The sequence below is a fragment of the Xiphias gladius genome, chromosome 17 (genome assembly GCF_016859285.1).
Source record: "Xiphias gladius isolate SHS-SW01 ecotype Sanya breed wild chromosome 17, ASM1685928v1, whole genome shotgun sequence".
Classification (NCBI taxonomy): Eukaryota; Metazoa; Chordata; class Actinopteri; order Istiophoriformes; family Xiphiidae; genus Xiphias; species Xiphias gladius.
Window position 1 is genome coordinate 17336209 of NC_053416.1, and position 27585 is coordinate 17363793.

At 38.8% G+C, this 27585-nt stretch overlaps 2 protein-coding genes across 9 annotated transcripts in view; both read right to left on the reverse strand.

The window, feature by feature from the left end:
• zmp:0000001168 (signal-induced proliferation-associated protein 1) overlaps positions 1-12563 on the reverse strand; it is a 30627-nt gene extending 18064 nt beyond the window's left edge. For 5 of the 7 annotated variants that reach the window (XR_005709253.1, XM_040150713.1, XM_040150719.1 and 2 more), the window contains exon 1: positions 11331-11648. The gene's annotated coding sequence lies outside the window, so the exon portion shown is untranslated. Of the gene's footprint in view, positions 1-247; positions 900-11330; positions 11649-12441 lie in introns of those variants that run through there. The other 2 variants (XM_040150715.1, XM_040150716.1) reach the window with 2 other exon arrangements.
• A 2417-nt stretch (positions 12564-14980) lies between these two features.
• Positions 14981-24974, reverse strand: LOC120802955 (histone acetyltransferase KAT5). 2 transcript variants are annotated; one of them, XM_040151161.1, is made up of 16 exons: positions 24861-24974; positions 24713-24779; positions 23843-23911; positions 23570-23706; positions 22458-22526; positions 22191-22373; positions 21442-21612; positions 21276-21350; positions 19641-19703; positions 19067-19315; positions 18877-18966; positions 18636-18776; positions 18406-18499; positions 18127-18286; positions 17927-18008; positions 14981-16880 (listed from the first exon to the last, which is right to left on the reverse strand). In XM_040151161.1, the coding sequence occupies exons 1-16, from the start codon at positions 24888-24890 to the stop codon at positions 16746-16748; spliced, it is 1815 nt and encodes a 604-aa protein (XP_040007095.1). In that variant the 5' UTR covers positions 24891-24974; the 3' UTR covers positions 14981-16745. The 2 variants fall into 2 exon arrangements, with proteins under 2 accessions (XP_040007095.1, XP_040007096.1); XM_040151162.1 differs by lacking the exon at positions 22191-22373.
• Positions 24975-27585: the final 2611 nt, after the last annotated feature.

Genomic DNA, 27585 nt, shown 5'->3' on the forward strand with positions numbered 1-27585 from the left:
TCAGCACAGAACCTGGATCACCAAGTCATTTGCATGATTCACATCTACATAATAAGTCTGGTGTTTTAGCATCTATGTACTACTAAGTTATTTTTCTTCTGTGTTTACCACTGTGTGGAGGTAATAAACACATTCCTTTTGAATCAGAATCAACGACAGGAACAGAAATTGAAACTACCTGAGATAGTTTCATTCATTGAAAGGAGCCCAATGTCTTAAAAGCAAGAGTGTCTTTTTTTTTTTTTACCTTTCTGACGTGTGAAATCTTCATCCAAATAATCACTGGATTTATAATATATGTTACCAACTCCTTCAAAAGAGACCTGTCTCTGAATAGAAACTGTCCTCTCTCTGTGTTACCGCTATAGAGAAGTGATATACAGTACCTTACGGAGAAGTACAAAGTGAAGAGGAACTGAAGTGTCTTGTTCCTGCCCCCTTAAGTTTCTGCTCAATTTATCTGTAAACCCACTGTTTTTAATTTCAGTAAATTCTGAATGCATTATCCTAACAATTTAAATGTCATTGCACGGCACATTCTCCCAACACAAAACCGGTGAAGCTTCATAATTTTAAACAACTATCTCTTGATCCAAAAATGTTTTTTTCTAGAAATAAAAAACATAAATTATTGATAACCAGCTTAATGTTTTCCCAGGATATTTTTCGCTGAACAATCTTACGAGTTTATATCAATCCGGCTTAAACCAAACCCTAATACATAAATGGATCATTTTGTAACAACAGGACCGACTGAGTGGCAATAAAAAAGAACTTATGGATGGTATGGAGGCTTGAGACAAGAAACAGCAACGGAGAGCTCTTTTTTTCGAAAGCTTTCAATACAGCTGACAGCGCTCTGATTGTTAACATGCATGGCCTTTTATTTTGATGATGCTGCTTCTTGCTGTTTTAAAAACTGTTTCCAGAACGGGACACAACATTGCAACTCCTAATTCTTGTTTTTGTGTTGTGAACAGATTTAATTTGGATGGTATGCTGGACTAGAATGATTTTGTACAAGATGTGAAGCCTCAAACTAAAGAAGATTAACACCAAGATTTTACTGACACACTGCGGTGTAGTTTCATTACTTTTTAACATAAGGACATAAAGCCAAAACATAAAACAGTAGGTCACTGTCCATGCAGAGATTACTGCTACTGAAATCATTTTAAGATGATATTAAGTAGCAGCACCCATCAACTATCCTTTCTCTTGTATAAGGAAGCAACTTACTTTGTCATTCTACTGCCCTTGATCCACACTAACTGAAGTTGATTCACCACATGAATCCAATTATGAATCACAACTCTGATATGTTATTCATATGGTCAGTGTATTTCATAAAAACAGCTGTATGGTCAATAGTTTGCAGACGGTGTTGTCTGTGCAGTGCTATTCAAGTGTTGCATCAATTAAAAATAATGATCAGAATAAAAGTTCCTTTGTTTCTCTCTACTGCCACAGGATCAGTCCAGAAGGGATGACCCAGACATGCAGCTGATGCTCTAGGATTGTTTTTTTTTTTTAAAGATTTGTAGAATCCACTAAGACCACTGGGAGGCTGCTGCCCTCTGCAGATCCCCATACAGAACCAGATCCAGTGTCTGCACCAGAGAAACTCAATAATGCACGTGGACAGCAGTGTTTAATCCTGCATGTCAGAGCTTAAAACTCAGTCAGTGGACAGTAATGATCTCAGTATTGTGCTCACGTGTTGGTTTATTTTAGTGCTGAAAAATCAATTTCTTTGTGTACTGAGCTCCTGTGTCCATCAAATGTAATAAAAGTGTTGGGTTCTTGTTCACCATCACCAAAAGTTAAAGCTGTCCCAGAAATTTGATCAGAAAAGGAAATGCGAAATGACACTGTTGAGCATTATAATTTTATCTGCTTTTAAAGATTATATCTCTCTGTAAACTTTTGCCTGGACAATATTCAGTTGTTCTTTTTGCACCAGATTAACTTTAAAGGGCCATGACGGTCCAGGGTATATGTTTGGTTTAACTGACAACAGTAAATAGGGTCCACTTCCATGTTAAGCCCATGACAAGGTTAATGGACCTCTGGTGTACCATGTCAACACACAAGAGTTGTATTAAACATGCACCATTTTGGGGAAGTCATGGCCGCTTGACTTATTTTGCACCCGCTCTTGCAAGTCTGCGTCCTGTGAAGCAGGAAGAGATGACTGACTTTTGAACCCTGAGAGGATGAGTGTCGTCATCGTTTCTACTCAACACTTCCACACCTATGGCAGACTAGCTGCCACACTGCAGCATGAATGAGCAGTTTTTTGCCTTTTGCTAGTAACTGAAGTTAAGTCAAACCCAGCTCGTGTGCTTTTGTCATAATTAACGCTGATGGTGCAGTCAGTTGAAGTATTTAATGGAAAAAGAAAGATTGCATCCTGATATATACGATTGAGATTTGATCTTTCCCTTCAGGTGAAGCTGTGGAAATCGGCTTAACAGCTTAGCAACAATTACATGTGATCAGTGACAAAAGTTGTGCTCTTGCTGCAGCCTTATCAACTGTATCACGTCATTCTGTCAAGTTGCAGCAACTGTTCAGATATCCGACATAATGTTGTGCTTACTGTCTTTCTGTCAAAAATGAAGAATAAAGTTGTGAAATACCCTGCTTACCCCCACATATGATGCAAGCAGTCTTTCAAATTCTTTTGACACAACATTAAAATGATACATAAAAATGGAGAAACCAGCATTAACACCAACATCCGGCAACATGCAAGTTATTGCACTTCAGTGAATATGTCTTTTAGCTCAGAGATCTTCTTAGAAAGCCTTTTAAATGTCCAGCTTTACAGTGTTGAGATTAGCTGCTCAAGTGTCACTGTCTATCCTTATAGTTAAAAGCTGCCATGCCGATTTCTTAACCGCAAGGTCTAAATCAACTCCCTAATAGTGATTGATTTTGGGAAATTTAAAGCCAGGCTCAGTCTCACTCTAATTATTGATCCCTTGCAACCCTGTTACATTTGAGATCAGGTTGCATCCCTGCTTTGCTACTGAATATGTGACTGAACTCAGCTGGTTGCAATATTTTTAAGAGAGTAAATGTATATTAATGTGGCTGGAACCAATTCAGAAAATGAATTAATTCTAATGCTCAACACTTGCTTTAGGCATCCTCAATCTTCCCCACCAACACCACCTCTCTCCCTTCCCCTTCACCACACTGCGGACAGTGAACTGGGCCAAGTCCAGAGGCTGCTAAGTGGTTGGTACTGCAGCACTCTCTTTTTTTGTAATGTGTTTTATCTCCCTTTTTCATTCAAACAGTTTGCAAATGTCAGTCTGAGCTATTGGTCCCCTTGGACACATCAGCCAGCACTGCTGGTACCTTTGTGCTCAATGGACCGATTTAAAAAAAAAAAAGGGGGTAACTGTCATGGTGGCAGGAAAAAGAACAGGTTTTTAAAGTATCTCGAAAGAATTCTGCTGTTACTGTGAGCAATATTTTGCAGCTGCTGAGATTGGTGCTCTTGGTAGTGAGTATGACCATAATCCACAGTTTGATCCTGTCATTGATAATCATTCATTTCCCTGATATGCAAGCAATTCTCCACACATCTTTTGCCTTAAAATATTATGCATGTATCATCACTAGTATAGAGGCTATGACTGTTGCTTTTTGAGTTCTTGCTCCAGCACTTCAAGGTGATGTTGACAGATAACAGAAGAGCAGATACATTTTAAAAAATTGTTGGTAGTTATTTCCTTCATATATGACGACTGAAGCATTGCGACAGAAAATAAAAAGCAATCACTACACCTGTCCTCTTTTAGTTTTCTTTTGTCAGCTATGTTATGGCATACTGATGCTAAGTGGATCTTTTAAGGATACAGTGACAATAGCTTTTCCCCTCCAAACATGTTTTTTGCGCCGTCTGAAAAAAATGTCCTATATAAAAGAAGGGGCATGATTAGCTCCAAAAAGTCTGGAGAGGAAAATATTTCAGCCAGTGGAAATGTTAAAAGCCTTTTCCTGCAAAAAGACCGATCAGCAAAAAGGGTCAGTAAAATGCTGTCTTTGTCTGCATCAGCTCTACTGTAGGGCACTGTTGTTATGGTTATATGTTGAGGTCAAACGTCCCCCTGGGCTCTACAGTAGGATAAAGCATCATATCCACACAATCAAACAACTTTCATTTCAAGGAAAGCTGCCCTCCTTTAAATGTGTCCTTCAAAAATTTAAAATAAGTCTGCTGCTTAATACATTATTAATGAGTCTGGGCAAAAGAGGGCGAGGGTTACCAAGATGTTAATTATTCATTGGTTGGTTGCTCCCTTGTCCACTCTTGAACCATTGGGGATGCACACAGACACACACAAACTGGGACTGATTTGTTAGGATTTATATTTAAGTCAGTGTCTGAGTTCTTTGTGCACAATGGCACATGTGCTGCAGTAAACCAATATGGTTAAGGTCATCAAATGTGTACTTTTAGTTGTGTCTGCTCCAGTTCCAGTTCTTTTTTCTGCTACTTTTTAAGGAAATTAGGTTTTACTGAGAAAACAAGCTGCTGAAGCATAGGAGAGTCACACACTGTCACTGGGAGTCGGAGAAATTAATCTGTTCGTTTTACAAATCGGTGCATGTAGACATTGTTTTTTATTATTTTTTACTCAAAGTGGATGCATAATCAGTGAACCTCCTCTTTCAATAAATGCAAAGAGGAAGTATGCTCAGAAAAGCTCCGTCTAAAGTATTGTCCATATTAAAACCTAACTTCCTCTTGTGATACAACATAAATGTGACGCACTCTTAAATACTTCAAGCGCTTCAAGCGCTATCGTTTCTGACATAACCTCTGTGCTGTTCTGCTACAGTAAAAGAAAGTACCTAACTCACGCTATTGTTCGACATGAGATTTGCCATGACATCAACACTGTGTTAGCAGAGCACTGCCTCTTCCTGTGTATCTGAAAATACACCTTGTGGCAGGCCATGTGTGTAACAGAGGGACGGGCAGAAAGATTTAAGGCCTAAATGTGAGAGAGGTGGTTTGAGTGCGTTTTGAGTGTGCCGTTACTAACTCTATAAACAGGGTCCAAGCCTTCAAGATGTGGCACACTGTCCACACAGTGACAGGAAGAGCAGCTGTCCCTCTGTGACTGCCCTGTGTGTGTGTGTGGGCGTGTGTGGGCGTGTGTGAGAGGGAAAGGAACTGACCCTCAGCTTCATGACTGTATCTATTATGTGGAGCTCAACGGTTCACTGTTCCCCCTGTTTCATGTATGTAAGCAGCTCTGAGGCAGAGGAAAAGAGATTGCCCAATATTGCCATAATAGCACTCTGAACTGTTACCCTACCTTGTCTACTTTCAGAGGAAGAGATGCTGACCTCCTCCGCTTCCTCACTGTTTCTATTGTCCACAGAAATGTAGCTCAATGCCCATGAAATGGCTGCAGAGCCAACGTTGCCCAAAAACATTCCCATTTCTCAGCTGAAACTCTTTGTTTATTGGAGTAAATCTCTGAAGGCTGTCTTCAGTTACACTCAATAAGCGTTGCTTATGACTTGAGGGTACAGCAGCGAGGAAAGGCCACCTCTAAATGGCTGCCATCAAACTTACAAGCTACACTAGTTCGGTCTATGTCCATTATGATCTCAGTGGACACAAATTGCTATCATTATTTAGAGAAATAGACTACTGTCTCTTGTTGACTTTCCCAGCGATCTGCAAACCTTTCTGCTTGTCCACACACGGTTCACACAGAAATCATGGCTTACCCAAGTTAGCGAGGAAATTACAGCTGTTACTTCTTAAATAAGATGGGGATTTTCTGTATGTGATGATTCATGTTATTTGTATTTATCCCCCCGTTTTCTCTTTCCTTCCATTTTTATTTATTTGTTTTTTCACAGGAAAATATACTAATATTGAACAAATTATGAGTATCATCATATGTAAGCAAGTGTAAATCTACGTTATGCTCTCTTGCAATAAAGTATAATAAAGGTTGGGGAGGAGGTGGGTGCCAGTAGCGTGTTGTTGGATCCACTAAACCCACTAGTACCTCTAAAACTTGCCCCTTTTTCTTCACATTTTCCTTGTAGCTAGTTGTGAATAATAAAAAGGTCCAAAAATGATCAATATCAAACTGTGATAAAATATTTTCAGCAGTTCAATGTACACCCGAACATTGCAGGCAAGCACTTGTTGCTGTTTGCAGCCTCCCTCCTGCTTGGTGGACTCGTGTCATTCACACGAGCGGCTCTGCATCTTCTGACCTACATAAAAACGAGCCCCTCGTGCACCAATATGCTAACTGTGGTGATGTGGTTTGGTTTTACACTTTGAATGAAAACAAACATTGTGTCACCAGCTGACCACTATGTATCCTGTGAATTACTTGTGTGCACTAAAGCTTACATGAATGATTTATTAAGCAATTACTGGTAAAACTTGCTCGAATTTAAAGTTCATCAGTGTTTGCCTGGAGCCAACATTATTGTTTCTGCCGCTAATTTTTTTTCACAAATGTATAAAATTGATGCATAACTGCTCTAAATGCAAGGCACATATTTGTGTCACATTAATAAAAACGACCAACAATAAGGGAAAGTGTGGCAGAACTTAATTTCAAAGAAAATGAGAGAAAACCCTCCAGCATGAGGTGACATCTCTGAGTCAGTTTCCTGAGTGCAGCCGCTGTTTGGCCTTGTTAGGGTAGACCGACAGTGTAGCACAGAAAGGTGTCTGCTCAAACTGCTCTCCCCACTCACGTCTTTATTAGCCATGCCTTTTACATGTAAATGAAACAGTTGAGGTTGCAACTTCCTCCCCATAGTTGTGTGAGAACAAAGAGGCTCTTCAGTTGCAAATAAACACGTTGATAATCTCTTGTATTTTAGGCATTAGTTCGAGAATAGAATATTCTTCGTGTGGGTATTTTTACACTCCTCTCAGCGCGGGATATTTTCTGCCTTTTTGATCTCTAACTACCAAGTATGGCGATGAAGTGACGTGGTGCGAGCATGAATGGTTGGTCCTGGTTTGCTTTCAGTGGCTCTGAATACCCTTGAGTGCACTTCTGTAATAGCAACGAGAACAATGACAAGGAGCGACTGCACTGCGTGATGGTTTAATGTATGTATGACATAACTGAGAGGGACATTGGGATTAAGGACAATAAGCTTCAATATTTTGCTGAAAGGAGGCATTTTACAACATGGGAACATGGAATAAGTCGAGGGATTTTTATTTATGTGGGTTGTCTAAATATAACAGAAAGAATCATAAGTATTCACAGCAGATGCTTACATAAATATGTCTCATGAAGACAGCAGCTTCCGCATATTCCAAGACTATTACATCAGGATTTTGTTGTTAGATATGCCTGGCTCAGTTTCTAATTCTCTCTCTCTCTCTCTCTCTCCATAGAAGGTGCAATTATTATCAAAACGATTGCAATGTCATTTATTTGAACAGGTCTAAAACAGCATTCATCAACAATGATTATGTTCTTTGTACTTGAAGGACCTATTTCTTTGTTCATCCATGATCTCACACTTGAACAGCTCATGGGTTTTGTGAGGGGTTTCAAAAGGGACATTAATGACTGTTATTCCCATGTGTAATTTTGGAAATTTAACAAAAACGTTCTGTGTAGACAGTGGGTGTTGCAGAATCTTTCAGGGACATTTTAGAAGCTTAAATCTTTAAATGCTATATTTCAGAAAGATAATCGCGACTCTGTAGCAAGTGTGAACTGACTCCTCCAATGATAAAAACCTCTCTGAAATATTTGCCATATTAATTTATCTCACCTGTGCAATCCTACTTTCTCTGAGACTCTAAAGGACTCATTCTCTTAATTTTTTTTTTCTCTGCTCCGTCTCACAAAAAACCAAAGAGGCCTTATCTACCATTAGGACCATTGGCGAACAGGGGCCAGGTGAAAACCAAGCATGAGCTAAGAGGATCCAGCCAGTGGCTTACACTGCCGGCATCCTGCCATCCGATGAGGGGAAGGCTCCGCCTGTCCAACTGCCTTCCTCGCTGAGCCCCCACAGGGAGCCTGCCAGGGTGTAGCCATGCAAAATGGCTCCAAATGAGAGGAATGATATGATGCTGACTCAGAGCAGAACAAAATCTGCCTGGTAACCTTGCAACATGTTCATCTAAATCTCCATTACTGAGTGCAGAGACAGATCAGTCACTTTGCTCATATCTATGCGAGATTTCGGACAACTTTCTGTTCAAATGCACATACAAGGACCCTCTTGTATGGTGCAGCGCAAACAAAAAGTACCTTCAGATCTAACATTTTTGGAGTCTGCATTTTCCTCTTATCGACAAACGAAAACTGCTGATTGTTGACTAGTGTCAGCTATTTGCTGGAGCTGATGCTCTGTGAACGGGGAGTAATTTTAGGAGTCACAGTCTCATTCTGTACGGAAACAGGACAAACAATGTGAGCTAAAGTTTAAATCCTGGCAGACAAATGGCCTCAGAAGATCTTAGCCTTGACCTACCCGGCCTGACAGTGACTCAATCATATTGCTTAACTAGGTGATGCTAACAAACTGTCATTTTTATTATACAATGTAAAGCACACAAAGGTTATTTACTTCTGCACCTGCATTTACAAAAGGCAAACAATGATAACATGGCTGTCTTCTACAACAACAGCCCTCTTGGCTCTTGTTTGGTGCAGGAAATAAAAGTAGGCTGATCGATTCATGAGTTTCCTCTGACTCTGTTCCCCTCCTACTCAACCTGGAATAGTGTGAGTCCCACAGAGGAAACCTCTCTTAGGAAAAGACATCCAGGGGTTCTAAATTATTGTGCTAAAAAAAACAGAACCCTTATGCATGTTTGCTATTTTTTGCTCGTGGACCATCTATGACCTTGGACAGCAAAAAACTCGGGATTTGTTCAGAGATTCACATATTAAACGTGTCAAATACCTGTTTTGCCTCCAGTTCAACTGCTGCTGGACTACATTCATGAAGACACTTCATGAGGACTGAACGCTAAGTGTCAAGTGTGTCCAGATCAGATAGGACTCATATCCTGGAAGTCACAGTAACCAAACTGGATCTGAAACGATTTGTCAATTAATTAATTACAACAATTTTGATAATCGATAAATTGGATAAGTAATTTATCAAGAAAAAATGCTAAACATTCTCTGGTTCTAGCTTCTCATATGTGATGAATTGTCATTGTTTTCTATGACAATAAACTGAATATCTCCAGGTTTTAGCCTGTTGGTTGGACAAAACAAGGTATATGAATGTCAATTTTTGCTCGTGAAATTATGATATTTACTATTCTCCAATATTCTATAAACCAAACAATTGATTAATTGAGAAAATAATCCAAAAATAACTGTAAACTGCCGCCCTAATCCAAACGCCTCCCATATCTCATTACATACAAAGCTGTAACTACTTAGTAATAGCAAGAATGTAATGGTCATAGATATAACCATTGGAGGTGATTCAATTATTGAAAATAATGATGAAACTAATGATGGAAAATAATAATCATTTTCATCAGGTTGATTTAGAAAACTTGTCTTCACAAGAGAGAGCATTTTTTAGCTAAAAAAAAATCTAACGTTACATTTTCATGGAGATAGCAGATCAAATTATAGACTGTGATGCTTCACAGAGGCTTCGGTTATTCTGATATTAGTAGGCTTTTAAATGAAATTTTGGTTCTGTGCACCTGCTCTATCACACAACACACATGCACTCTAAATTTAGGAACTTCTTTTTTTTAGCTTTTTAAAAGTTATACTGTTTGAACATTGGCACAGACCGAGGATTTTACAATTTTGGTATAGATGTATACAGTAAATGCAGTGCAGCGGATGGCAGCAGAACAAATGTCGACATCAGCTGAGTTTAAGAGGAATAGGCTCCATACTGTTAGCACCGTTATGTCAGTGCACTACCTGCCTGACATATTTATCATTTACTGTAAAGAATAACTGTAGGGAGAGTAAAAGAAGGCGGATTTTCATACATACACGCACCTCATAACTCTACATTCAAAGTTGACCCTGATGAAAAACATCCCAGCCGGCTGCCAGTCTCGCCAGGAACACAAACACAACGCCATCAAGTCACCTTCAATTATCACACAACCTTCCTCCATCACAAACTGCATTTTATCATTTAATATGCTAATGTCAACCACGGCGACGACCACATTGTATGAGGAACCATGCGGCTCAGTGTAAATTAAATGGCCCATCCTTTGAGTGCACAGGCTTATGTAAGCTGCTGCTGCTTGTCTCCCCCCCACCACCCCTCCTCCCCCCAATCTCTCCATCCCTGCCTTTCTTTCCCTTCAGCAGCCTTCTCCAGCCCCTGGAACCCAAATGTCTCGTAAACACACTGGCCCAACCTAAATTAGAGAGTGCAGGGGGTGGTGAGGAGGAAGAGGGAGGTGAGGAGGGGAGGGGGAGCCCGACTCCCGCATCCCTCATTTTCCCTGCCACCTTGAAAACAACACCCCAATTCCGTTTGTGGTTCTCCATTCCATCATTGTCTGTGCACGTCAGATTCAGTGGTGTTACAATCCTCTTTAACAACACAAATCCCCTGCCCACCCCATTACTGATGGCTTTTTTTGATAATATGTATCTAGAATAAATCCTGCCCCCTTTTTGTTCCTGCATCTCCTTTCCCTCTGTCTCTCTTTCATTCTCTCAGTGTCCCTCCATCCATCCCTCCATCCCCTCTCCTCCTCCCTCCACCTTGCCCTCATCTCAGAGTCCTGCCGCCGCGAGCGCTCTACAGCAAGGTTTCTCAGTGGCTCCTTGACAATGTCATAACACTGTTTTTAAGACAATCCTGCCTGGCTGGAGGGTGCACAATAGAGAGAGACGGGAAAGATGATGGGGGGGGGGGGTGAGTGTCGAGAGATGAGGAGGGCTGGGGGGTGGGGGGGAGTGGGGGGTGAAATGCGACAAAGGTTGCGAGCTGAATTTAAACCTACAATGTCGCGTGTAAATGTATGCACACGAGGCACCTTTGCTCCCTGAGTAAAATGCATTTTTAAAGAGCTGACAACAACACAATGGGCAGAGAGGCCGAGGTTAGACAAGCTGGATGATGATATGATAATGCCAAGCCATTATTTCACATCTTCTGTCGCTCTCATACATTGTCTCTGGTTGGACTGTGTGAGAATATGCATGCCTATACAGAGGTATGTGGCATACACGGTGTGCAGATCCATCCATCCATCCATGTGAATTCATTATCATCAAAAAGAGCACACAGGAAGGGTGGAATGTGAATTCTCCATAATCTCAATACAGAAAGAAAAGGCTTACCTCCACATTTCAGCTCTGCTCGACCCAGCCTTATTTCATCCTGTTCCTCTCTGCCGACTCCCTCCCCTTCTCTCCCCATGACAGCATTTTTCTGCTATCTATCTCCACGGTGAGGCTCTTTTCCTCCTCCTTCAGTTCCTCCTGTCTGCTATTCTCTTCCTCTCTCCAAAAATAAAATAAAACAGCACAACACATACACTTCCTGATCTCTGCGTCTACCGGCTCCTCTATTCTGTTGTTAAAGTCAAGAGGCAGGTTGATTTGTGCTGTCCTCCTCCCTTTCTCCCTCTCGCGCTGATTCTATTCCATTCACATCACACTAAAGCCAACCCCCTCTTTCTACTCCTCCCTCCCTCCCTCTCTCTCTCTCTCTCTGTCTCTCTCTCTGTCTCTCACACACACACACACACACACACACACACACACACACACACACACACACACACACACACACACACACACACACACACGCACACAGCTTTACCCAGCCTCTCTCTCCTCCCCCCTCCTTAGCTCCTTGTGAGAGAGAGGTTGAGGCGGTGACAGACAGCAGTGGCCGAGGTCTCTGTGTCTTAAACTGTAATTCAAAATGCTTCACAGGCAAAAGCGTGAATCTAACAATGTACTGAATCAAATGCTCAAGATCCTCGTATAATACCGTGACATACACAACCAGAAATGTGGCAGAATAGATGCTGATGCAATATTGTATCAACACACAATGTACCCACTATTTCTCAATCTTTCTTTCATTCCAACTAATCTCTTTGCTAGGTTAATATATTGATGGAAATAGGCCCTTGTAATGTCAAACACATTCATTTAAAGTCTCATTCTTCTGTTCCAAAACTGACAATTCTGCACAAGAGAGATAAAGGCTAAAAGCAGACTCAGGGGCAAAGGTGAAAATGGCTGTGTTTGTGTGTTTGTGTGTGACAGTCTGTTTATTTGTAGAGACCTCTGTGTACTCCCCAAACGTAGTCAGTGTGGGTCGAGACCATAACAAACAATCAACCTGCTTAAAACAATGAGAGAGAGAGAGAGGAGGATAGCAACACAGCTCGCCTTTTCCTTCCCAATCAGCCACGGCACCGTCTTTAAAGAAACATACCTGTGAATTTGGATAAACCATATAATGATGCTCAGCAGAGGAGATGAACCATGCTGCTTAACCTCCACTGCAGAACAGCCAAGTGTCCGGCACCATCCCCCTAATTACTGGAGGAGTCTCGTCCTGGCCATACCATATGGCTGCGTGTGTTACCAGGTCAGCGGCTCTGGTCTGGGGTTGGGGGCGGGGAGGAGGAGAAGCCTGCGTTGGTGGTGATGTGTGTCTTGAAGAGATAAGAAAAATAAAAACAGAGGCACTAGTTGATAGTAGGTCAACAGTTTTCTTAAAAACAAGCACACCTCAGTGTGTGTTCATCAGTGATCAAGAGGTGTTTTTGGAGTTTGTTGCTTCCTCCAGTGCTCAGCGTTGTTTTATTCTGAGAGACGAGTAAAAGAGCAAAAAAACAAGCCAACAGAAAGGTCTAACGATCCATTACTTCACATACAGGTGAATTACGAATTTCAAGTAAGACCGAGTGAAATGTCCCCTATATTTCCAAGTGACAACATGGAGTCTGAAGAACTAAATAATTAAAATAAAATCAAAATACTAATATTCTTCTTAATTTTCAGATTGGTTTACATTTCAGTCTGATACCACTGATGCAATCAGCACTTATTTTTTTTAATTTTTGTTTTTTTTTTAACCTGTATAGCATTGCATGATTTGTGATTGTCTAAGCTCTCCATACCGTTGGTCACACCAGAGGTCATTTTCAAAAGTTTAATTACCCCATAACAATCAGTGCTACAGTGACACCATGTGGAGATGTTCCACTAAGACTCTTCTAGTGCTTACACCTCAAAACCATTTGTCTTAAGTTTTGTCCTACTTACGACATATAACATATCATGAGATACATGCTGGCAACTCGACGTTTTGAAAACAGTGACAAAATTTGCTCTTTTCAAACATCAGCAAAATAAAGATAAACATTTATTCTTAAAATTCAAGCCGAATGTACAACCTAAGTGCTAGAATGCATTTGAATCATCATTCCTTAATTTCCATTAATGATTTATACCATGGGTCATATTTTTTCCTCCTTAGTGATAGCTGTTGATGCAGTATTTTCAGCATGCTAAGCTAATAATCTGTGCAGCCGCTACAACCCAAAAACAGTGCACATTAAGGCTGCAACTAACAATTATTTCCATTGACAATGACTCTGCTGAATATCTTCCTGATCAACTGATTAGTTGTTTTTTTCTATAAAATGGCAATCGCCATTTCCTAGGACCCGTTGTGACGTATTCAAAACAAAACAAAATGATATTCAGTATAATATATGAGACAAAGAAAGCGGGGAATCGTCACATTAAGATGCTGAAACCAGAGAAAAGCTGTGATTTTTGCTTGAAAAGTGAATCAAACAATTAATACATTTTCAAAATACTTGGTAATTACTTATCTGTTGACTGACTTTCTGTGTGAGTTTTTATTAGAACAAAAAGACCTGAAGCCAGAAAGAAACCATATAAAGCCCTTGGATCTCAGAGGTCCAGATGACACAGACTCTGCCACCAGGCAGGAGTCAGGATGAGGAAACGTACTAGAAGTCAGGAAGACTGCCCAAATGAGTAATGTGGCAAGGATATTAGATTAGTGTGAAATTCCTCTCTGGTCTCATGGGGGCTGGTGTGGCTCTGCCAGGTGCGGAAAGAAAATGGGTGTGATGTGATGTTGGGAGAGGCTTCACCAGTGCTACAGAGCAACAAAATGTCAGAATAGAGAGGCAGAGAATTCAAAACTTACATCCAGAAATGAAAGAGCGTCAGGCCTGAGCACCGCAGATTCATTTTAAGCAGATCATTGAATTGCTGCTGTTGAGGAAACGTGCTGATTCAAAAAGAAACTGATTTTTTTTTTTTTTTAAAAGACCCTTCAGACCAAACACTATTACATTTTGCTTTAAACAAGCATCCTTCATGTCTAATTTTAGCCTGTAGTTTGAACTTTGGTAATGAAATTTGGCACCCAGTGAGGGAAATTTATACTGCTGCCCCCTGATGGACAAACTCTATACATACAACGAAATTAGAGCTTAAAACCTACAGTATTCATAACTGGCCACATTTTGTTATAAATTGTAATGTATTGATTTTATTTCTGTAAAAATACATTTATTTTGATTCAAACTACAAAAGTTGAATTTGAGTTTGGTGAGTCCATGTCACCTCATTTGGTGTTAAAAACCTTGAAGCACATTTTCCAGATGGTCTTTCCAATTTTACAGAGTGCGTGAGCATTCTTTCTTTCGTTAAACATGTGTGATGCACTAACCTATCTCTACACATCTGATATTAGCAATCATGAAATGCTACAGATCTCTGCAGGCATCAATATTACATTGAGTATTACCTTCAGGGACCTCTACATTAATGTCCATCAACTTACCATTGCTTCAACTTGTTGAATCTGGTTTTCAAGCCACTCGCCAACAATACTGCATACTGAAGGACAGAAGGCTCACTTTTAAAATCACACATTAAAGACACTTTTAGGGTTTTTGAGATGTTTTTTTTTTTTTTTTAATCAATTCAACAAGCTTTTCATATCAAATTTTCAAATCATATTCTCAACTATGTTTCACATAAAGATATACTAAATAATTTCAACCAGGTATATTCAACATCCTTTGTAACATGTAAACATAGAAACACAAACAGAAAGTAAGATATCACTTTAAGGTCTTTTCCTGTTAATATTGCGAGGCCTGTTAGATTACATTAAGTAAAAAAGAAAGACAACTGTACACAAAATATACATTCCTCTAACAGTTCAACATGGCTTCTGTCTTCTAAGTTTTTTTGTTTTGTTTTTTTTACAATCAGGTTCAGTATGTACAGTTACAGGGAACATATGTTTAACTTTGGGAATTGATTTGTCTCATTGCACACTGTATACAGATGATCATGACAGGAGATGATCTGAAAAGTGGAAGAAATATTCACCTGAATGATCACAAACAGAGAGTATAAATGCTTCCAATTATTTAAAATATAGGGAAATGGAAAGCAGAGATACTACTGTAAAAGATAACAAACTTGAACTGACCATGTTGGTTTTTAAGAAACATTACAACTGTAGGTCTTGATGTCTAGTTTTGAATTTTTTAATTTTGTCTGCATCCAAATAGTTCTGGCAAGTGAGGCATATTTGATTTATTAGTCGACACACTACAAAATAACCCGAAGCCTACAGCAGGGAACTACTTGCACAATTCTGTTCTCCCAGTTAGCTGAGGGACATTAAAATTCAGGAACTCAAGGAGCATCTCATAAACTGAAAATTACTATCTGTGTGTTGAGATGGGAATTTGAATGGGCAGGTGTCTTACTCATAAAACAGAACTGAATTTTTGATTCCTTGTACCTTTTCCCTGTTTACACACTCACAATACTTATCACATTGACTCATTAATAGGTCAAGAGAAAATGTAACCACATTCTGTTCATCAGTAGGTATTGTTTTCAAAACTATTCAAACCTTTGTACCCAGGAAGAGGCATCTGAGAGAGGTTTTCAAGCCTGCACACTTTGTACAAAAAGACTAAATTTTGGAGTGTTGTTCAGACATTAGTTGTCCTATTGTTTAGTGAGTGCTGTAAGTCTAATACATTTTCCTACATTTTCCAAGGTTTCTTAAATATAAGCTGTATGAAAAACTAAAGTGAATTTTCTGGATAAAGTCACGAGGAAATCTTTTGGACTATGTTTACAAAAAATCTTTCTGGGATATATTAATTCTGATTTTAATTCTCTTACTTCTTGTAAAAGAATCACACACTTATGTTTGTGTTGGCCAAAGCAGAAAAAAACTGTCCTTACTGAATTTAAGGAAATCTCCTTATATTTCTGTCCAAGAAATTTACTGTAGAACTCAAATTATTATCTATAAAACCACCATCTCGTTTTCATGAGGTGGTCTGTACATTTGCCATTTTAGGCTTTAATTTATACAATCAAACAACACCATATTCCACTTTTACACACTGTTTCGGTCATAAACTGGATCTTTACACAGTAGAAGGTGTTTTTTCTGTAAGCTTTTTTCCGGCCGTGTCACTGTCTTTCTTTTGTCCCCAGGTTTGAATGTTTTTATTCACAATATATAATAAATATTCACAATGTACGCTTACGTTTCTCAAGTGACAGTTTATGTTCGTTGTTTGGGTCTGGTTTAAAAAAGATTTCAAGGTTGTGGATGAGACAGCCTGACAAAAACCTTGATCTGATCCACTGCCTGCTTCAAGTCTGCAATCTGGCAGTTGGGAAGGGTATTCCGTGAACCAGGCTGGGACTCTACCACTTGCCCCTCTTGCTCCAGTCCTTAGGTGTGAAGTGAAGGCATTTTGGATCTATGCGCAAGTGTCTCTTCTGCATTGCTCTTTCATGCCCATCCACAATATCCTCTGAAAGCGTCAGGATATACTGACCCTAGATTCAAGAGACAAGGCAAAGTCATTTCATGTTCTCTACAGAATACTGTAAAAATAGTTCATTTAATCAGTGATGGAAGCTTTTAAATAACATTGTATTTATGATCACACTACCATCAACCAAAACCTACTAGTCAAATTCTTATCCTCACTGGTTATTGTAACTCTCTTCACCTTAATTTGACAAAAATATTTTTGAAACCATTTTCCTCACAATAAAGATTTTAAAAACATTCTTGAATTTAAGACTCAAAACATCTGAAGGTAATTTTTTTGCATCTCATCATGGGCATCCAGTGCTGTTTTACAGTGCATCTGGGAATCAGTGGATTTAGTGAAAACTCTGGGTTTGTTGACACTGAGTTGAGGAAAACTTTTTTCCCCCCATTCCAGAAACCAAGATTATCAGAATAGGTTGCAGATTAATTTAATTATTCTTGAACCTACTCAGTGGCATTGACTATGGTGTAGCTGAAAAGACTACAGCTAAACACGACTAATTGTGGCTGTGAGGTTTTTGAATGATGATGTATATAGTCTTAAGACCTTTTCAACTGCAAATAATCAAAATCAGTATAACTGGGTCGACTAATGCGGTTACAACTGTAGGTCTCTAAGTAACATGTCTTCTCTGGGGGATCCATATTACTGTATTTCATCTTCCAATTCTTGTCAAGTGCATTTTGTCCCTGGCAGTTCAATAAATATAGAGAAAATACTGTATAATACATTGCAAGATTTAACTACTCTATCATCTGTTAAGGAAATGTAGGTCTGGTAATAGAAAAATGAATTTGTTAATTTAATTTAAAAAAAACAAACAAACAATACAAAAACTGAGCTTCCCATCTCGGGGTTCATAAACTCAAGGTTCAGAGTTTGTGAATCACATTTTCTGGAACAGGCCCCAGCTACCAGATTCTTTTGTTTATCCATTTTCATTTAAGTTAATTGAAGGCATTTTAGATCGGACTAGAAAATCTACATTTTGAGGCAGAGGAGGATTGGTCCTCAGTCACCTTACACACAGCATTGGTCTCTCACCTTGTAATAGTTGATTAGGTTGAGGTACTGAAGTGTTGAAATGACATCTTCTTTCTTTACACTTGTGATCTCACTGATTTCACTGAGGGTACAAAAATAAAGAAGTAAAATCAGGAGAGAACGAATGATTAAATTTCTGCTTTGGAAATTATTGTTGGGAGATGATTAGAGGTTGAGATAAAATGCCAACAATCACATACTTGATGGTAATCTGCGGCCTCTCTCCATTGTCGGGTTTAAGGTCCATGAGAATTTCCAAGATGGTCTGAGACCAGTAGGAGCGATAGGACAAAAGTCCGAGATCAGAAAGTGGCTTCTCAGGAGTACCCGTCTTCCCTTCAACCTTGGAAAGCTCATAACCTGACAAAAAACACACAGTGGGCAGATAATTAGCACAAGTAAACACGGAAATGTCCAATAAAAATCAAATATGCAAATATTACTGCACTTAGCACCCCTGTTTTTGATACTATACTTACTGAACTCAATGAGCAGTTTGCCATAGCCTCTCCGCTGGTAAGGAGGCAAGGTCAGGATGCAAGCAACATTATAATCTTCAGTTGACTCTTTTTCCTGCACACAGTAAATAGAAATTAAGTCTAGTTTTGGGAAGCCTGGTTAGATAAGAGGTCTGTTTCCAAGCTGTTATAAGTGGATAGTGCATACATACTATACTAGTGTTTCAAAATTCTTTGCATAATTTGTGTACCTTAGAGAAGTAGCCCACTATGTGGAAGCCTTTGGAGTCATACTCCGTCATTACATAGAAGAGGAAAGGGTCTGTGTCATAATACAAGGTTTTGTGATCCAGGAAACACTTAGCAAGTAAACACAGGTTCTGGGAGTAAGTCTGGAAAAATATAATAAGAATATGTCAATCAAAAGCAAAATAAAAACAATAAATGTTGTAAAAATATGGAGAGGAGAGAGAAAGATATCCTATCACTAACTTTGTTTTTTCTGCCGTCAATCTCAAAGAAAGAGATGGTGCCTTTGCGGTAGATCTCGTTGCCTGGAGGATGTCTCAGATTACATTTTGTCTGTCAAAGACAACAGACACAAGAGGATGAAAGCAATGTACAACAACCTAAGCAGCCAGAGATAAAGACCTTAAACTGGTAACATACTAATGATACTTACCAAATGCCTCTGGAGACACTTGAGGCTTTTGAGGTACTTGAGGCAGAATTCACAGAGGTAGAGGATGGGCAATGTGGTGAGTTCCTGTGGGTACGGCGAGAAGTACCAGGGCTTCAGTCTGTGACGTCCCAGCTCTATACACTCTATGTTTTTCATCCGGGTGACGATGTCGTCGTGGCTGCGGTCAGACACCAGACTGCCCGTCATGCGGGGTGCAGAAGGGATGCCATCTGAACTGTCCTGGGAATCCTGGCGGTAAACAATGTGGACATTAGATACATTAGAGACTCTAAACACTCCTGCTGGAATTATTTTCAAATACTTAAAATTGTGTTAAAACAAAAAGCTGCTTGATCAAATTGAGCATGTAAATTTTATTTATTTTTTTTACAGATTATTTGATTTCTTTAAACAGTAAGTGACATGTATAATCACAGTGGTTGAACATGTTACCAAAAGGACTAAATTTGGGTCTGAGGTAAGCAACACCTCTGTTTTATTGGATCCATTAAGGCACAGCTGAATTTGGACAGCAACACACAATCAATGGGCAATAATAGGAAATAAAACAGACCTCTGGTGGTGGTAGAAAGACACTTGCACTTTGAGGGTTGTTATACTGCAAAACCTTTATCATCTAGCAGAAAAAGACACAAAAACATGGGCTTTTGGAAACTAAAAATGGGAATAAAATGAATCTTATTTACACTGAACAGTTTGGTTAAGGGGGGAGATTGAAAGCAATATTGAACTTCAGTGTACATTTGTAGTTTTAGTACATTCCAGAGTGGGTTCATTGGTAGCCAACCAGCAATACTGGCATTCATAGGCAGTGATGGAAATGTCAGAGTGAGGAAAAGCGCAAATGCAAAACAGACTAATTATTTCAAGTGGGTTTGACAGACTGTTTTGTTAACTTATATGACGAACCCACTGGCCACTGTCATCAGAGATGATGGGAGAACGTAGGAGGTTTACCTGCAGCAATTTTCTAATTCAATACAACAGCTGAGCTAATCATATGCGAGTACCTTGACGGAGTAAATAGAAACTCTGAGCTGCTAGGTCATTTTTAGGACTCCTTTAGTTACATCAAATCTTTTTTCAGTGTTTGTAACTGCCTTGTTATGTTTATATAATTAAAATGGGCCAGGTTACATTCAGGTCTTCTGCTGGGTTATGCCACCATCCTCTCAAAAACAAAGAACACACATTTTAGATTATTTTGTCAAAAGATCATGAACATTTTGAAATACAAATTACAAATGTAGGATCTTCATATAATAAGAGGAATTTGTAGTTGGACATTTGTTTTTGTATACTTCGCTTGCAAATGACTCATATCAAAGTGAGACTTTGGTCACAGCACTGAATGTCAAGATGTGGCAAAACAAAAGGTCAATGTAAATGAACCCAAACCTAAAATGAAAATTAAACTCACAAGACTGTAAATCTTGCAGAAAATAACCATTTAAATAGTGGTTGGTGAAGAATGAACATGTATGAAAGCACAGCATTTGCTCCCAAACACTTGCTGGTATGTTATAGGTCATGAAATTTATTTCTGCTAGTCTGAAATGAATGGTTCAGTAATCAAACAACATTAAAACTAAAGCAAGGACCTAACAAAATAGATTTTACGCTTGGAAATGCTTAACCAAACCACAGGACGTTGTGGTGGATAATGTACTGCTTTAAATGCCATGACAAACATAACCTGCAAAAAACATTCATAAAATAAACAAATTAAAAGCCCTAGCTGGAAAATATTTTTGTCAACACGCTCATATACTTGGAGTTTCTAAGGTTGGTTATATAGAAATGGAAATGGTGAAAAAAGAAATGAGAAGAACTATTTTAAGAGAGTAAAGAAAATGAAAGGATTTGAGGAGTTATTAAAGGATGATTAAGCATTATGCGAGAAACATCTTTCACTTTTATTTTTTATAAAATTTTTAAATTTGTTTTCAGAAACATGCTTTTGTAAGACCATTTATATAACTAATTCCGCAGGCAGTACGTGTCGTAATTTTGACTGTTAGCATTTGTACATATAAGGATATATTAAAAATTGTTACTTGACCAAGGTATAGAATTGGCAAAGCTATTGTTCACCAATTTAAATGACTTTATCACCTTTGAATTGGAGAAAAAACAAAACCAAAAAGATACAAAGAGTGTAAAGAAGAAATATACTGAAGTTACATACCTCGTCAGTTCCCCCACAATTAGCTTTTCTCTTCCTCCCGGGCTGAGAAGGGATGAGTCGTCGGGCAGTGCCGTTCTATCGTTAAATAGAAATGAGAAATTACACATTAGCCAATGATAAAATACTTCAACTCAAACATTTAGGAATCCAAGAAAATGTTCTTTACTGTTGTGAGCGAAGAGAGCTGGTCATGGTCTTCACGGGACTTAAAGGTGTTGGTCTCCCTCACAGTAGGAAAAACAGATGCCTGGGAGGCTTCAGCTGAACTTGGTAGGGAGGGCACAGGGGTAGCTGGGGATACCTGAGTCGCCAAGGGGACGGTCTCTACTTTCCTTTTCTGCAGCAAACAAACATTGTTAGACATTTTGCTTAATATACAGACACACCAAACACTTAACTGAATCAGAATTTTTGTTTCCAAACAATACTTTTTGAGTCCAGCCAGACCAGAGGCATGAGGAAAAGTTTTAAAATACAACCAATATAATGATTAAAAGCTGGGGGCTCTAGTCTTAGTTCATAAAGGAGTGCCATCTTAATATTACCTGCAGTTTGTTCATTGATAGTGCCAGGTTAAACTATTCCAATGTAAATTATAGCCCATTTAAACCTGGTATTAATATGCAATGGACACAGATCAGCTACAACTGCACTGGGTTGCATTGAAACTAAAAATATGTCTTCAGAAGTAAGTTATCAACCAGTTTTCTTTTTCCCCCCACCTAAAATGCCAAATGGTATGCATCAAAAACTTTTCACTTTTTTCCCTGCTGTGCTAATGTGTTAGCTGCTTCAGTGCATGTTGTTTTTTTATATTGTTTTTATAATATCTGCAGATAATTAAAGCTCATAAAATAATTATTTATCAGCACTACTACACAAGAGATTACAACATAGAAAAAGCATGCCAGCTACCTTGAAAGATTTGTAGCTGAAATGTGGCTTGACAAGTCCAGTGCGTACACCTGACAAACATTTGGATACACTGTGTGTTAAACCACTTCCAGATTTGATCTGCACGACTGGATCATCATCTTCCTTTATTGCGTCATGGCTGTTTATATCTGGATTTCCATGCAGTTCAGCATGACCCGACAGCTGTATGATCATACAAGATGCATGTTAACACCAGGTTTAAACAAGGTCTCAGTCTCATCTGGAATGGGTAAATTCAAGTTGTACCGGTGTGGGGAGGGTTTTGCCTCTGGAAGGAGCTGTGGCAGATTGTAGGTTGAGATCTAGACTCTTCCTCTGAATTGAACAGAAAGGAAGACAAGGAAGGGGGTTAACTCACATTCATGTTAACCCTGTGGTTAATACTGTATGACGAATTAGTATTCACTGTACACACAATTTAACTAGTGTCTTGAATAATAGTTAACACATCACTAAATAAACAGTTTATCAGGCAGTCATCTGAATCAAATTTAGATCTGAAGAAATATGAATAAAAAAAATTTAAGAATGAAAACTGAGGATATCAATGTTTCTGGAGAGTTCTCTATAGCACACACTCCTTAACATTTTTTCTAAATTTATCTTTTAAGTGTTGAGGCTGGGTTGCATGTAAAAAGCATTTAACAGGCAGTGGGGTTCCCATTAGCTTTCCCATTGGGAAAGTGGTCTCAGACTTCTGGACTCCACTGTATATTCCTGCGCCAATACGGGAAGCAAACAAATCATATATTCTGTTGGTAGATTTGAGAAAATCATTGTTCAGCGTGCAACATATTGCCGGTCATTAGTAAAGTGACCCTGTAAATGGTTGCTGATATCTTGTAGTTATGCTGAGTTTTTCTGCCTTGCAAACAAACCACCAGTGGAAATGATCAAGTTATTAAAAAAAAATAAAAGTTATTCTTAACGACTGAAGTTTTAAGCTACTTATAGTATTTACCACTGATTACAAATACTGATATATCTTGTTATGATCTACACCATACAGGTTACTATATCCACTTAGCAATATTCATAACACAGTAATTGAGATTTGCATCAACACTAACTTTTAACTTCTGTGAGCATCTTGAAGCAATACAAAAGGCTACCCAGCTGAAACAAGATTAATCTCAATCATCTTAGAAAAGCACAGCATCCACTAGCATTCTTGGAGCCATATTTTAAAGTCACTAAGTTACAGTTGCAGCTGCCGAACAATCTGAGATTTAAATTGTTGGCACATATTATATAAACTAGTGCTTTAACAATGGTAGAATTATGCTGCCAAACCTGAGCATATTGCTGCAATGTTTAAGGGTCTGAGATAAGCATTTGGTGGTTTTATATACACTTACCACTTCTCTCTCTGGAGAACTGGGGCGGGAACCTGGAAGACCATTCTTGGTTGGAGTTTTAGCTTCTTTCTTAGGGAACTGAAGCTTCTTCATGTCCAGCCTGTCCGCTGTGACCCACTCATCCAGACGCTTGTTGACTTTAAACACAAGCAATTTTACACAAAGAAGAGCTCATTTGCTCTGAAGTTACTGTGTAACGTACTTCAGCCTACAAAGTGACTATAACAGTTAAGCGGTTAAAAAAAACTGAGAAGGGACTCAAATTATACTCACAGTCAATGTAGTGAACATAGTAGAGCTTTCTCCCGGAGACTTCTTTCACACTCAGAATTTCAGCCAATGCTGTGTGAAAAGGAGAGAGATCCTTAATATTATAGATTTACCTTCATGCTTGACAACTGACAACAGACTTTGGTCAATTTTAAGCTCTGGGAAAATTTTATGGCCATTTTTCACAATCTCCTTACATTTTATAGAGTAAACAATTACTTAAAGCATTAGTTGCAGAATTAAGATAATTCTAAGGGGTCATGAGATGATAAAAAGTACAATTAGAAAGAAAAACTAACATGTATTAAGAGTGCTACAGAAATTGTGTTCATTTTTTCTTGTCTACGCTAAACTCTAAGATAGAAACATCTCTTTTTTCCATTACTCATATTGACAAATATAACCTCTAACAAGGGTTAGTGAATAGTTGTTGCTTTGATTCCTGACTGTGGGTCTAACTTTCCTCAACCTGCCTAAACAAGTAGGGTCAGCCACGATCACATCGACCCAAACTTGGCATCTATAGGTGAGCCAACCTGCATTCAGACAAACAGCTATTTAACTTGAACATCTGTTTCATATTTGTAAACAACAGTCTGGTGTAAGATGGATTCCGCCTAGTCTTCCCCAATAAAACGTGTTTTTATAAACACGTTCCCAAGAGTTGGCTAGCTGATGTCTTGCTGGATGTAAAAGTGTTTAGTAGTCATTCAAATTAAAGCCATTCACGCTGTACATCTGCATGTGTCCCCTGAGAGTGTGGTGTTTACGGTGCTTTAACCAGAGGCCGGGGCGTCCGTTGACAACAGCTGAGGTTCACCACTTAGCATTAGCATTAGCTTAGCAAGGGAAAAACAACTGGACAATACTTACGCCATTCGTCCTCATGTTCTTGGTTTTTACGAAGAACAGGGAGCCGACAGCCCTCAACAATCTCGACCTGTGGAAAAACAATATGTTCATTTCCGTCCTGAAGAGAGTAAATGTTTCTAAAATAAAATAGCATCTTTTGGAAACCTACCGACGATGTGTTGTCCGCCATTTTCGTCATCTGTGAGAGCAGTAGCACCAGCAGCAGGGTGTTGTGGGAAAATGCCGGTCCGCGTCAAAGATGAAACACAGAGCAAGATAAAGATCTAACAGCCAGTGTGATGAGCGGAAATCGGAAAACTAACCCTGAAAGACCAGGAAATAGACCGCGGAACTGTCTGAACTTTTATTTTCAGTTATTTAATTAGTTTTTAGCTTTATTTATTATCTATCTGAACTTTGCCGAACATGTCTTTTTTTATCAGTCGATGTTTCAGCGGATTTACTGAGTGGATAACCTAAGATACTGCATCGTTCAAAACACTTACAAACCATCAATTTATTCAAAAAAGCCAATGGCTTGATCCCGTCCTTTTTTTCTCATAGACCAAAAATAGGCTAAAGTTGTTGAAAGATAAAATTTGTTTTAATCAGGGTATCTGCATGTGTTGAAAATCCATATAGAGCACCAATTTCAGCTTTCTTTAAAAAAGGCCTTAGAATGTATTAAAAAGTCTTTAATTTCACATTTAAAGGTCTTCATATTTTTTTCTATGTTGCCATCCGCAGTAACATTATCTAAAAGGTTTTTGTATGTGATTTTAGCAGAAACTGGCTGGTTAATCTCCAAGTACTATTCTTCCACACCTCTGACCTTATGTAAAATTCATACGTGGACCACAGGTAAATTTGCACTTGATGAGTAGAATTACTTAATGACCAGTAGGACTGTGAAACAGGTATTAAACTACATTCTATGTGATCTTAAAAAGTCTTAAATTTAACTTGTGAATCCTGTAGAAACCCTGTTTAATTGCAGTTTAATGATAGTCATTTCAATATTGAATTTTCCAACTTGGACAAATGGAAACTGACATATAGCAATTTACACTATGCTGGCAAAACCGAGTTGATGCAGTGGTTTAATACAGCTGACATTATTTTGCATTTGAAAATTTAATTGCAATTCATACATGGATATTTTAAAGTGTTTTGAGTATCTTGTCAGCTTTGAGACCCATCTGCATGCCAAGACTTTCAGTGATCAACTTCACCCTCCATTGTCACTGACTGCATTACAGGACTGGATCTGCAGCAGCTTCATTGCTCTAATGACTTCCTGCTACAGTTGTCCTCCTGTTCTACTTTTTGTACTGGCATCAAACCTTGTCCACATCCAGGACCTAAAGGTTTGTAGGTGGTTGTTTAAGAGTTGGTGCAAGAATAGAGCTGTCAACATTTTTACTTGCTTTCTATGACGCATGCTCTCCTCCTATGAGAGATATTTGACAAGAGGTGTCATTGGGAGCACTGTTTGTCTTAGAATAGCATAGTACCTCTACCACCTTTACCTGACTTAGCACAGATTTATGTATTCTAGACAATGACAGCCCTGGTACTTAGTCCTCTGCCATGACTGGGCCTGCTGTGTTGCTTTGTACTCAGACCAAGCTTGTAATATCACATCCCTAACAGCCTTCACCTCTGGTTTCTAACCAGTAGTGAAGTGTATTAGAATGCAGAGCACATGCAAAAGAGCAAGTTACCTGAAGTAACTCAACTATTATAAGTACATGCATCAACTTCTAAATGTGTAAGCTGTACCCAAGGGCCCCTTTGTTCTCAGTTTGCTGTATTTAAGATGAGCCAAGCTGCAGGTGTGCAGTACCTTTTTTGGCTATAGTGTTCAGTATTGTGCATATTTTCAAACAGCGGGATTCAGGTTGGATTAACAGTGGTATGACTAAAGAAAACAGGTTTGGCTGTGACAGATTAGGGAGCATAGCCATAATGTCAAGATGAAATGAGGTTTCATATATTAATGTTCATACACACAACTGCAAAGAGACTGTGTGATATGTAAGCACATGCAATACTGATAAACAGTAGTCCTGCATTCTTTCAAGGAACAATGATATACACTTCTTGACAGCAGGGGTCCCTGTTGTCTACAAATTAATCTAGCCTCAAGGGGGAAAAAAAGGGTTTATACACAATGTGCCTCCTACATGGCTCTAAATGGAGATTTAAACATTAGTTAGGCCAAATGGGAACGGAGTCTGAATAAGAACGATGAAAACTGCTGGACGTTCAGTAAGTAAATACATAAACATTTAATATTTGTTTGAGGTTTTTATTTTTTCCCCACTGACTTCTCTACTCCTGCTGCTGCAGCACCCAAATTTATTTTTGCATTTTTTCTTTACGTACTACAATGAGAGTAACACAGGACCCAAGTATGAAATCTAGTTTCCTAACCTGACCCATTCTAGCCATCTTTCTTTTTAGATTGTGGTTGAATACAGCAGTGTGATTAAGACAATGAATTCAAATCTTTGTTTCAAGTGAATTTTTTCTTTTGTCACCTGCTCTCAGCTTTTGTTGTGATGTCTCATGTTAATACAAATGGCTAAACTGCTTCACCACACTGAATAAAGCTATTATTTACTTTTGTGGAAGCAATTAAATCACTCTCATCATGCTGCATTGTGTTTTCCTGCAATTACTGCTCCTGCAATCATCAAGACAATGGCCAGCTTTACATTTTTAAAAGAATAACTTCTCTTCTTAACATTTTACTCATTCTATCCTCTATAATACAGTTTACTTTTGAAAAAGTTTTTTAAAGTTAGAGGCATATACTTAAATAAGGAGGTGTTTTCATATTAATCCATGACATGAAACAACAGCTAAGCTATTATTGAGTATTTCTGCAA

Coding starts and splice junctions, on each gene's coding strand:
- LOC120802955 (XM_040151161.1), bottom strand. CDS start 24,890: ATGACGAAAATGGCGGACAACACATCGTCG. Junction 23,707..23,842: donor CTATGTTCACTACATTGACT/GTGAGTATAATT, acceptor TTGTGTTTAAAG/TCAACAAGCGTCTGGATGAG. Junction 19,316..19,640: donor TCTTTCTACCACCACCAGAG/GTCTGTTTTATT, acceptor GTTTACCGCCAG/GATTCCCAGGACAGTTCAGA.